At 48.6% G+C, this 12,656-nt stretch overlaps 1 protein-coding gene across 6 annotated transcripts in view; it reads right to left on the bottom strand.

The window, feature by feature from the left end:
• Window positions 1–12,656, bottom strand: part of EHMT1 (euchromatic histone lysine methyltransferase 1) — a 182,478-nt gene that overhangs the window by 70,559 nt on the left and 99,263 nt on the right. For all 6 annotated transcript variants that reach the window (XM_017893066.1, XM_017893067.1, XM_017893068.1 and 3 more), the window contains 2 exons: window positions 11,114–11,245; window positions 6,952–7,097 (listed from right to left, as the gene is read on the bottom strand). In XM_017893066.1, the coding sequence (XP_017748555.1) occupies window positions 6,952–7,097; window positions 11,114–11,245 (278 nt within the window). The remainder of the gene's footprint in view (window positions 1–6,951; window positions 7,098–11,113; window positions 11,246–12,656) is intronic.

A 12,656-nucleotide genomic window follows, 5' to 3' on the forward strand; every position in this document is an offset into this window, starting at 1 on the left:
AGAGGAGAGGAGAGGGGAGGGGAGGGGAGAGGAGGGGAGGGGAGGAGTGGACAGGAGTGGAGGGGAGGGGAGAGGAGAGGAGCTGGCTAAGAATTTCTTAAACATAAATAGAGGTCAAACCAAAGATCCAAGAAGCTCAGTGAAACAGCGAAACCTAAACAAAATAAACACCGAAAAAGCAAAATAAAACAACAAAACCCATCACACTTAGGCACATCATTTTCAAACTGCTGAAAACCGAAGAAAATACTGGTGGCAGACAGAGAAAGAGACATACTGTATGCAAAGGAGCAGAGACAGGAAGTTCCGCCAGCATCTCATCACACACTATGCAGGCCGCACTGGAGTAGCCTCTCTAAGGGCTGGGGGTGGGGAGCTGCCAACCCAGAATTCTATATTCCTGGAAGTAAGTCTCTTTGATAAATTAAGGCAAAAGAAGAACTTTTTCAAACAAACAAAAGCTGAGAGAATTTATTTTCAACAGCCTTGTGCCACCAAAAAAAAAGTTATTGAAAAGTCTTTAGATATAATATAATAATACCACGAAGACAGAAATTTGGATACAAAGGAATAAAGATCTCTGGATATGTTTAAGATGAAGGTTAAACTATTCTTATGTTTAATCAAACTAAAAAAAAATACTTAAAGCAAAAATAATAGCCAATATACTGTAGGGTTTTAGCATATGTAAAATTAAAATGCAGAAACAAGATACAAGACAGGATTGGACCATACTGTTGTAAGATTCTTATACCGTATGTTAGTGTGGTATAATGAATTGTTGGAGGGAGACTGTGATAAATTAAAGAGGTGTATTGTACACTCCAGGGGAACCACTCAAAACATTAGAAAACAGTGCAAATAATAAAGCCAATATTAAAATAAATTGGAATCACAAAAAATTTAAATTCAAAAGAATGCAGAAAAAGGCTGCGCGTGGCACCTCACGCCTGTAATCTCAGCACTTTGGGAGGCCGAGGTGGGCAGATCACTTGAGTTCAGGAGTTCGAGATCAACCTGACCAACATGGGGAAACCTTGTCTCTACTAAAAATACAAAAAATTAGGCGGGCGTGGTGGTGGCCACCTGTAATCCCAGCTACTTGGGAGGCTGAGGCAAGAGAATCACTTGAACCTGGGAGACAGAGACTGCAGTGAGCTGAGACCCCGCCACTGCACTCCAGCCTGGGAAACAAGAACAAAACTGTCTCAAAAAAAAAAAAAAAAAACCACACACAACACAGAAAATGAAGAAAAAAGGAGCAACAGATGGTATAAGTGGAAGAACTATTAAGATGTTAGCCTGCAATCCAGCTATATTAATAGTTACATTAAATGGAGATAATCTAAATATATCAACAAAGGGACTGTGATGCAGTCATGTCTCACAAAACATCACAGTGTGTTCTAGGAAACGTGTCACTGGGTGATTGCTGTGTTTGAACATCACAGGCTGTACGTGCACGAGCCTAAATGGTGTCGCCCACTCCACACTCAGGTTACGATACCCAACATTGCTCCTGGCCTACAAACTTGTACAAACACGACTGTACTGAATATTGCAGGCAGCTGTAGCACAACAGGAAGTATATGTACATCTAAACATATCTGATCACAAAAACTGTGCACTAAAAATACAGAACAGGTTGAACATCCCAAATCCAAACATCTGAAAACCAAAATTTTCCAAAATCCAAAATTTTCTGAGGGCCAATATGACGTTCAACAGAAATGTTCATTGAGGCATTTTGGATATCAACTTTTTTATTTGTTTTGAGATGGAGTCTTGCTCTGTCGCCCAGGCTGGAGTGCAGTGGTGAGATCTTGGCTCACTGCAGTCTCCACCTCCCGGGTTCAAGCAATTCTCCTGTCTCAGCCTCCCAAGTAGCTGGGATTACAAGCTCCCGCCACCACACCCCGCTAATTTTTGTATTTTTGGTAGAGACGGGATTTCCCAATGCTGGCCAGGCTGGTTTTGAACTCCTGACCTCAAGCGATCCACCCACCTCAGCCTCCCAAAGTGCTGGGATTACAGGTGTGAGCCACCAGGCCCAGCTATCAGATTTTTGAATTTGGGATGCACAACTGGTTAAGTATAATGCAAATATTCCAAAATCCAAAACACTTTTGGTCCCAAGCATTTTGAGTGATACTCAACCTGTACTGTAACCTTATCAGACCACTTTCATAGATACAGTCCATTGTTGACTGAACACTGTTACGCAGTACATGACTATATTAGATAAAAGAGCAAAACCACCAGGCATGGCGGCATCTCCAATCTCAGCTACTCAAGAGGCTGAGGCAGGAGGATCGCTTGAGTGCAGGAGTTTGAATCTGCACTGAGCTCTGGCTGCACCTGCACCACTGCACTCCAGCCTGGGCAACAGAGTGGGACACTGTCTCTAAAAAATAAAAGTAGGCTGGGCATGGTGGCTCACACTTACAATCCCAGCATTGTGGGAGGCCAAGGCAGGTGGATAGCTTGAACCCAGTAGTTTGAGACCAGCCTGTGGAACATAGTGAGATACCATCTCGACAAAATAAAAATACAAAAAATAAGCTGGGTGTGGTGTTGCATGCCTGTAGTCCCAGCCACTCGGGAGGCTCAGCTGGGAGAATCACCTGAGTCCCAAAGGTGGAGGCTGCAATGACAGCCACTGCATTCCAGCCTGGGTGTCCAAGTGAGACCCGGTCTTGAAAAATAAAGTAAAATTTTTCTTTATTAAAAGAGCAAATCCAACTACATGCTGTCTGTCTACAAGAAAGCCACTTTAAATTTAAAGACAGAGACAGACTAAAAGTAAGAGGGTAGAAAATGATGTACCATGCAAACATTAATCAAAAGAAAGCTGAGTAGCGATGTTAATTGTCAGACAGCACAGCCTTTGAAACAAAACAGGTAGTTTTTGGTTTTTTTTTGTTTTTGTTTTTGTGACGGGGTTTCGCTCTGTCGCCCAGGTTGGAGAACAGTGGCACAACTGAGGCTCAGTGCAGCTGTCGCCTCCCACGCTCAAGCAGTTCTCCTGCCTCAGCCTCCCAAGTAGCTGGGACTACAGGCGCCACCACCACAAGTGGCTGATTTTTGTATTTTCAGTAGAGATGGTGTTTCCCCATGTTGGCCACAATGGTCTCAAACTCCTGAGCTCAAGCGATTGGCCCGCTTCAGCCTCCCCAAGTGCTGAGATGACAGGCGTAAGCCACCGTGCCTGGCCTGAGACGTGTCTCTCTATAAAACCATTCCAGTGAACAATGAATAATAAATGATAAAATCAGCACCATTTTGAAACCTCCAATGAATAAACAACAAATGCAGGTGTTAAGCATCAGCTGCTGCCGATATCAGAGAAAGTGAGACAGCCAGGCAGCATGGCCCTTCATTTTGGGCTAAACCCACCCCACGCTCCATCTTACAAAGGGGCCAAACTTGTAAGACTGTTTAATTTTTTTTAAGAGATGGGGTTTCGTCATGTTGCCCAGGCTGGTCTTGAACTCCTGGGCTCAAGCAATCCTTCTGCCTCGACCTCCCATTTTACAGACATGAGCTGCTGCACCCGGCTTTGGCAGGTTTTGTAAGAAACACAGAGGAACCTGCTGAATTGCAGCCTAAGTGTGGAATTCACAGAACCCAAATGATGGGAGCCTCAAAGCTTCCAACGGCCTGGGTTGTTCAACAGATATATTGAAAGAAAAAAAGGGGAACAACACAGAAATTGAAGGACAGATGGGCAGCGGTGCTGCAGGTGAAGCTACAAACCGAAAGGGTGAACCTGCCCCCAGAAGTGGGGGCTGTGGGAATCGGGACAGAGGCCGCTGGGCGGGGCCGCCAGGGAAGAACACGAGCAGGGACAGGCTGGGGGAGAGGTGGAGGGGGAGGGGTGAGGGAGGGGTGGAGGGGAGGGGTGAAGGGGAGGGGGAGGGCGAAGAGAAGGGAAGGTGAAGGGGGGGGGTGAAGGGGAAGGGGTGGAGGGAGGGTGAACGGGGAGGCGGGTGGAGGGGGGAGGGGTGAAGGGGAAGGGGTGGAGGGGGGGGGTGAAGGGGAGGGTGGAGGGGGAGGGGTGAAGGGGAGGGGCTGGAGGGGAAGGTGAGGTAAGGTGAAGGGGAAGGGGTAGGGGGGGAGGGGCGGAGGGAGCGGAGAGGCCCGGGGTCAGACTCCCCTTCTCCACCTTGGCAGTGTTTACCAGAGCTCAGCTGAAGTAGGTTTGTTCAGCCCAATGTGTGTTTTGTATGGTCTTCAGGATCTACGTTTAATTTAATTTAATTTAATTATTTTGAGTTTTCTATCCAAAAAATAAGTCAGAGCCCAAGGGATCTGTTTAATTTTACACACAAAAAAAGCTTACTGCACACTGAATACAGAGAAGACCATGAGTTCTTAAGAACGGTAAGGGAGAAAGGAAGGTGGAGAGCGACAGAGAGAAGCAAAATCAAGCCCTCTGGATACCACTAGAGGCTGTCAGAGCACCCATTCATTACTCTGCAAAGACAAGTAGCTATTTATTCTGCCAATCCCGGCCGAAGCTTGTTTCAGAGATACCAACCAGCCCTAGCAGATGTGGGGAAAGTCTTCCATACCAAAGAATTCCAGCCTGTACTTGCAGGAGGAATGACAGAACGGCAGAATCACCACTTTGCAACTTTGAATGAAACAATGGATGCAGGCAGTGGTCACCAAGGACGGTGCGGCCTTCTGGCGGACAGGCAGCCGCCTCAGGAACCCAGAGCCCTCTCAGCACCACTCCCAGCACACGAACTTCCACAGCATTCTCGCCAGAATTAAATAGTCAAATAAAAATCTTAGGTGCTTGAATGTAAACCAATTCTTTGGATCTAACTTTCAGGCTATAGGAACTAAGGCAAATGACTTAATACAAGAAGATTACAAGGTAAGTCCAGAATCTGGAATCCAGATTCTTTCAGCCAACAGCATGGCAAATGGGAAGAAGTGGGGGAACAGAGAGAATGTTCTGGGTAAAAAAAACACAAATGACTTAAGAGACATTGCAGCAGATTGATTTAATGAGTGGAACCAGTTTGGATCCAAAAAAAAAAAAAAAAAGTAACAGGCATTTTGTCAACAGACCTTTGATCGTGGACTAGGTACTAAATAATAACAGGAAACTGTTATTTTGTCACATGTGAAAAGCATGCTGTTATGTGAGAAGAATGGTCCCTTTTTGATGTCAATAAAAACATGCTGCGCTATTCAGTAGTAAAATGGGGTTTGCTTTAAAATAGTAAGTAGTTCAAATCCAAGACAGGAGGGTAGAGCAGAGAACGCTGGTGACAGAGGAGGCCGAGTCGAGGATTCCGAGCTAACTGCACCCTCACTTCTCACTATGGAAAGTTCTTTTAAAACAAGCGAGGGGCTCTGCGGAGGGGCCGAGTGTGGCGGGACATGCAGCAAGTGACATGAACACTCAGGGCTGGGAAAAGCCGTTGCATGGGGAGCCCGCTGGGCACATGCGCCACAGGCGAGAGGCGCTGAAGCAGACAGCGCCTAGCCAGCCTGGGGTGAGACAGAAGCAACACCGGTGTCGAAGTCTGAGTAAACGCACGTGCACTGGAAACGTGGAGATATAGACAGTGAAGCCACAGGGAACCATGTGTCAAATGGGGCCAGACTCCACTACACCCTGCCTAACACCTATGGAGAAGAGGAGGAGGAGGAGAACCAGTGGTTCTCAAAGTGTGGTCCCTGGACCAGAAGCATCAGGAAAAACGGGGAACACTTTAAAAAGCAAAATCCCAGCCAGGCCAGACCTGCTGAATCAGAAACCCTGGCCATGCAAACAGGCACCAGGGTGAGGGCTGTGAGCGAAACTCACTGGCCTGTTACAGGGCTCTGCCCGCTCCCCCCGGGTGCTGCCTGTGCTCCCTGACACAGCGGTCGGGCCTGACCTTTGGAAGGAAGCTCCCATTCCTGCCTTCCCCACAGCAGGCCGCCGAGTCTGGAGCCACCACTTGGCCTCTCTCACAGGCCTCAGCTGTACCACCGGGGCGATGGCCGATGCTGCACAGGCTGCTGTGAGACCTGGAGGAGCTCCCTATGGAAAAGGCTTGGAATGATGCCCGGCATTACTATGTGAATGGTTGTCCTGTTCATAGTCCACTTACTTCTACAATGTGCAGCTACGACTCAATAGTCGAGTTGAAGATGGATCCGCTGGCCAGTAAGACCAGGAAACTCACTGAAGCAACAGCCTGACACACCCCTCAGGAAGCAGACAATACTAATGGCCACGTGCTGACTTCGGCCACAGCAAATGCAAACCCGGGGCAGCCAGACACCTGAGCAGTGTCACTGCACGTGGTGCCTCTCGGCCTGGTGCCAACAAGCCTCCTGCTCGGACCCTCACCATGGCCAGCCATGGTCACGAGGCTCTAAGGGCTGAAAGAAATCTTGTTAAAAAGAACTGGAGAAATTCTCAGAAAACATTAATTCCGTCTGTGCTCTGCCTATTCCCCTCTCCTGTCCCAGAGGCAGCAGAGATGGGGCGTGTTGAACCCTCTGAGTCTGTGATGCCCAGTGAAAGGAGAGAGGCGGCCGAGGCCCAGCCCTTGCGGGGCCTGCCCTGCAGGGAACCACAGTTCTGGGCAGTTCCAGGCCCCCCTTGGTGTGACTCTCCTCCATCTACTCACTTTGTTTATAGCAAGGTAGGAGAAACCTTGTCAAAATCATGATCATAAAAGAGAAACACAACAGGCCATTTTCATTCAAAGAATTTGTCTACACAATCCTCCTTTTTAAGAAGCTCTAGACCTGTGTTTCATCATCTGCCGTGATTTCACTGCTGGGATCTGCTTGATTGGTTTTGTGCAGAACCCACTCAGGCTCCCTCCCTGGCCATGCAGCACAACTCACTCAAGGGGGCTGTCAGGGGGCCACTGCTGGGCTGCGCTTTCTCACTCACTTCTCGTGGCTACTTTAAATGAAAACAAACGTGCTTACTTCATGGTCCACGCTCTCGGTAGCCATGCACTGGTTGTTGGCCAGAGTGGTGATCTCTCGGCTCTTCGGTGTTTCCATCCGGCAGCTGCAGAGAGGCACTTCCTGGAGGCCGTCTGTCTCCAGCACATCTGGACCGTTGGCCAACCCTAACGTCACACAGACACATGTCAGCTCATGTAATCCTGACCTCAAAAGAATCATCTAGAAAGTGATCGGTTATGGAGTCTCAACAGTGATCTCACACGCCAGGAAATGAAAGCAATGCAGTTGATTACCGAGGCACAAACAGCCCTGCACGGGGCTGGGATGGCCACCACCTGGGCAACATGAAGGCGTGGCCTGTGCCTCCCCAGCTAACAAACCCCCTGCCAGGGTCTCAAGAGGCACCTATTAACCTGTGTTCTCAGGACCCAGGACACAAGTTCCAAAGCCAGAGGCTGGTACCTCTGGCAGTAGCGCCTAAATATTTTGTTTTTCAAACAAAAGAGCATTCACTGCCCTTTAAGACCTTGTTTTCCTGCTTGGTTTTAGAATGGCAACCACACAAAAAAAATCAGTTTGGAAGGTTTTAATAACGGTTCGTCTATTATCTAGAATTCCACTCACCTACTACAATAGTCCAAAGAGCCCATTTATTAGCCTGAAAGAGGAAAGCACCAGGGAAAACAAGGGAAGAAACTAGAGTAGAATTAGAGCTCAACATGTGGCTGACAATGACGGCATCGTCCACAGGGAAGGCTGCAGCAGGGCTGTGGTCAGGCAGGCGGCCTTGGGCCCGTCCCAGCACAGCCAGGACTGGTGCCCCCATGCCCTGCCCCCAGCCCGGGGTGGGAGAGACCAGCAAGGCCAAGGCTGTTGAGCGGCAGGGGCAGGGGTAGAGGGCAGCCGCCAGGAAGACCCTCAAGCTTGGCAAGTAGCTACAGTGGGTGCCGCTCCCAAAGAAAGCAAGATCGCATTTCACGTTTTCTTTCTTGTTAAACAGTCAAAGCAGAAATAGAAGGTGAATCAGTGTCTCAAATACTCACTATTGCCTCTCTTAATTAAAAATAATTAACTCTTGGCTGGGCGCAGTGGCTCACGCCTGTAATCCCAGCACTTTGGGAGGCCAAGGCAGGCGGATCACGAGGTCAGGAGATGGAGACCCTCCTGACAACATGGTGAAACCCCATCTCTACCAAAAAAAAAAAAACAACAAAAATTAGCTGGGCATGGGGCACGTGCCTGTAATCCCTGCTACTTGGGAGGCTGAGGTAGGAGAATCACTTGAACCAGGGAGTCAGAGGTTGCAGTAAGCCGAGATCCTGCCACTGCACTCCAGCCTGGTGACAGAGTGAGTCTCTGTCTCAAAAAATAAAAATAAAATTTAAAAACTCTTATTTTCACATCTAAAAATATAGTGTTAAAGTCAATTAAAATGGACACCAGGACTAAAGAATCCTTGAACAGACAAAGCCAGTTGAGCCAAGGAGGCCATCTCGGCCTTGCTTGATTTGAAAACAAAGGTTATCGTGGGCTACTTCTTGCAAATGTCTACAGTAAAGAAAAATAAAACTTAAGCTCTACCATTCAGAAGCAGCCAACCAATCTCTAGAACTAAAGACTTTCCAGCAGGGACAGAACAAACGAGGAAACTGTGTCATGAACCAGTTGGGTGTTTTCCTGGCTTTACTTCCATGTTCACCCTAAAAATCCTTCCCCTAGTGTTTCCTCAGTGCAGCTCCCAACACGCTTCTGGTTTGGAGCTGCCCGGTTCATGAATCGCTGCTCAAGGAAACCCTTTAAAACCTGCACTGCGCCTTAGTACATCTTTTAACAACACCCACACTGAGTCACCCACAGCTGCTTCTGTTTGTCTCCAGCCCATTTGGAATCTGATACTGGTCATGGCCAGGAGAGAATCCAAATCTGTGCAAAGAGCCAATAACCATGTGAACAGCCCACGCTGCCATCAAGGACTCTCTATGCCGGAGGCACCGACTCCAACACAGAGGTGATTCCTAATCATGTGCTGCCCGAGGTCCCAGCCTCGCCTCCGGATCACCCGTACACCTAAAGACCGGGAAAACGATGAGGTGAAACTTGAATTAGAATCACTACAAGTTTAAAGCTGGGCAGGCCTCTGAGATGATCCTGCTCAGCAACCAGATTTTTAAAAGGAGAAAACGGACACAAACTACACAAAGCTGTGAGACAACTGTCCTACCACAGGGCCGGCCGAGAGCTGCTGAGAGGCTGCAGTGAGATAGGTGAGAACCCAGGGCCTACATGCTTGGATAACGATGCTGTGGCTCAGACAACTCCGTGCAGGTGGAGTGTTTCTGTCCCTCAAGCAATTAACCTCCACCAAGCTCTGGCTCTCCCGCCCCAGCCCACGTTGCCATGGTTACAGGCTCCTGGCCTCTCCCAGGCTCAGACCCTCTGCCTCCTGTCGCTGCTGGGTGACATCGCCATTCAGCCTCAACAAGGCAGGCCCAAGAGCAAGGCAACGGGGAAAGAGACGAATGCATACAGAGAGGACTTTGGATCTTCATATTCTTCTTGGCCTAAGGCTCAAGCCTGGACCCCCTGAACCACAACCAGAGGCATCACCTGCCCCCATTTACCCGCTCAGCACACTCCACAGGCCAATCGCACCTATCCCATCTGAGATGCACATCACCCAGGTCTCCCAGAGCCCCAGATCCCGTCCAGCACCCCTTGACCACCGCCTCCCTCTGGGGTCCCAGGCCACATGGCCAGCAACAGCACAGTGGGCACCACCTCCTGTCTCTTCTACGCACTGATGGTCTACATCGAAAGCACGACTGAACAGGCCGATCGCTGACTGACCAATCGCTGCTGATAAAACAGGTAAATCAATTTTGGGAGGTCAGTTATAAAATGTCACACAAGCCGAGGAGCCCCTACTCATTGCTGTTTCTCCTCCAGCTCCATGTTGGCTCTCGCCCTTCTGGCCCTGATGCTCGGCACCATCCTTCCTTTATAGCTACCTTCCCCCGACCTTACCGGAGACAGCAGGTACACACTGACAGCTGGAAGAACCCTCATGTGCCAGCTCCCTGTCTCCTGCCACTCAGCAGGCCCAAGGGCACCACAGCAGGAGGCGATTTGATAAAATGAAATACTATTTACTACTTTAAACCATGTAACTTACTGAGACCCCCGAATCTAAAAGCAAGTATAGAGCTGGGACACTCAGTGTTACACTCTGTGGAGAAAGCAAGCGTGGGGCGACCATGCGCAGGACTTGGTGATACTTGAAGGGGGTTTCTGCTCCATTTGGTGCAAGAAGAGGAAAAGATATCAGGTTTCCATGACAGACAAGCCTAAGATTTCTACCTTAAGCTAAAGATGTGATTTCCTAGGTGAGTTACATAGGTGACTCAAACCACTCTCAGTGTTCAAAACCCTAAAAAGCTAGTTATCTGTCATTTTTAAATGGCCCATTAAACCCCCTACAGTAGTCTGCAATGCCACACCAGCAAGATCTGTGTGGAATGTAAATAATATAAGATTTCCATTTCCTCCGCATCATGCTTCAAATAAATCTTCCCAGATAATCAAATAGCTATTAGCTACTTTTCACTCACATAAGGTTTCTAAGTGGCTTAAAAAGAGAAAACAACTGATAGAAAGTGTGAGAACTGACAACTTCTGGCACAACAACTCCCAACAGAAGCCGTTGATTCACCTGTGATTTCGAGGTACAAAAATACACTAAATACGAATATTCCATGACAGAATATGTGTCAGAGCTCTCAGCTCAACACTGACCAGGGACTTATTTCAGCCAATCAGAGACACCTTATTCAACAGTACATCCTTGTGTGTCCTGAGAGGCCACCGGGGAGGAAGGGTAGACGGCCATGGGCAATCCTCCACGGAGCACGCCTGACCTGTGGAGGGAGACGACCGCCACGCTGGGCCTTGCTTGGGCTTTGCCAGTTTACTCTTAGAGGGTTTCCGTAATTTCTGTTTTTTCACTTGCACACTGGGACACAGCAGACGCACCCCGTCCTGTCTACACCTCACCTGGAAGTGATGCCGTTAACCCAATCTTCTACTAGTGTCCACCAGGGGGCATCGTGCTAATATAGAGGAAGGAGCCCAGAAGACAAAGGACCAAGATGGTGCCCAGTCTCAGTTACACCACCACATTCACCTTCTGCTTGTGAAGACAGAATTCCTTTGACGCGGAGATCCAGGGAGTCCAGAGAAACTTCCATGTACCCTGTGCTGTCTCCTGGTGCCGTCTGCTCACCGCTTCCTGAAGATGACTTATACGACTCAGAACCTAGGTATGAAAGGCACACACATCAGACACCATGCACCCAGGCGGCTGCACCCACCCACACACGGGGCAGCAAGGCTGGGGCCCCAGAAAATGGACTACTTCTAATTAATCCATTTAAAACCACAAGCTGAAACCCACTATTGTTTAGGCCACTCCAGTTTCACTATCATTTTCTCTCTTGCATATTATTGTGCTGATTCCCCCTTTTAGACATAATATTCATGGGGGAGGAGAGAAGCTGTATAGACAAAAACAAAGGCACCAACATGTCGGTACATCTTTCTCTGTAACTATCCCAACTACACAAAAGCTATCAAAGAAACAGATAAAATATGGCAGTCACATGTTGTGGATTATTTTTACATAAAATAGAAACACCTAACTTGCAGATTTGAAAGATCAGATGTAAAGTAGCTAAAGAGATGGCCTAAGGTGCCGTGTTGCAGGCAAATCTGTGTCCAAGAGAAAGCACTGCCCACCCAGGTGTCGTGGCTGATGCCCAGGGAGGCTCCCGGAAAGGGTCAATGTTGACCCCAGTAGACACGGGAGGCTCCCGACACCCACAGAAGGTGCCAGGGAGCAGGGTACTATGAGAGGGACCAGTGACCCTAGGCTGGCAGCGAGGGCAGTGGGGGGTGCAAACACTTCTGTGGGCTCCCCTGCCCTCAAGGACACATGAGTGGTGGCCAGGCCAGCCTGTCCACACTTCCCAGGAGGGCCAGAGAAAGATACACAAAATTGGGTGTTTGCAATCACAAGAGCATTTCACCGAGGAGGCCTATGATAGTGTGTACCTATACCAGGTAATATCCAACTCTGTCCAAGGGCAGATGGTCACATTTCACAGCCAAGCTTCTAGGGACTAGTCACCAATCTTATTTCATTCACTGGAAATAAACGAACACTAGCACAGAGAGGTATGGTAACCAGTCTTTTTTTTTTTTTTGAGACGGAGTCTCGCTCTGTGGCCCAGGCTGGAGTGCAGTGGCCGGATCTCAACTCGCTGCAAGCTCCGCCTCCCAGGTTCATGCCATTCTCCTGCCTCAGCCTCCCGAGTAGCTGGGACTACAGGCACCCGCCACCTCGCCTGGCTAGTTTTTTGTAACTTTTAGTAGAGACGGGGTTTCCCTGTGTTAGCCAGGATGGTCTCGATTTCCTGACCTTGTGATCCACCCGTCTCGGCCTCCCAAAGTGCTGGGATTACAGGCTTGAGCCACCTTGCCCGGCCGGTAACCAGTCTTTTCATTCAAGCCACATGCTCCACCTAGATCTTAGACAGACAGGAAAAGTCAACCACCTTTGAGAAATCACCATCATCAACTTGAAGAACAGGAGTACACTTTGTATAGTTTTAAACGAGAAGAAGATTTAAAAAAAATTTGTAAAGAAATAAAATTCAAACTCCTCTGTG

Source organism: Rhinopithecus bieti, unplaced genomic scaffold (genome assembly GCF_001698545.2).
Source record: "Rhinopithecus bieti isolate Rb0 unplaced genomic scaffold, ASM169854v2 scaffold_23276, whole genome shotgun sequence".
In the NCBI taxonomy this organism is placed as follows: domain Eukaryota; kingdom Metazoa; phylum Chordata; class Mammalia; order Primates; family Cercopithecidae; genus Rhinopithecus; species Rhinopithecus bieti.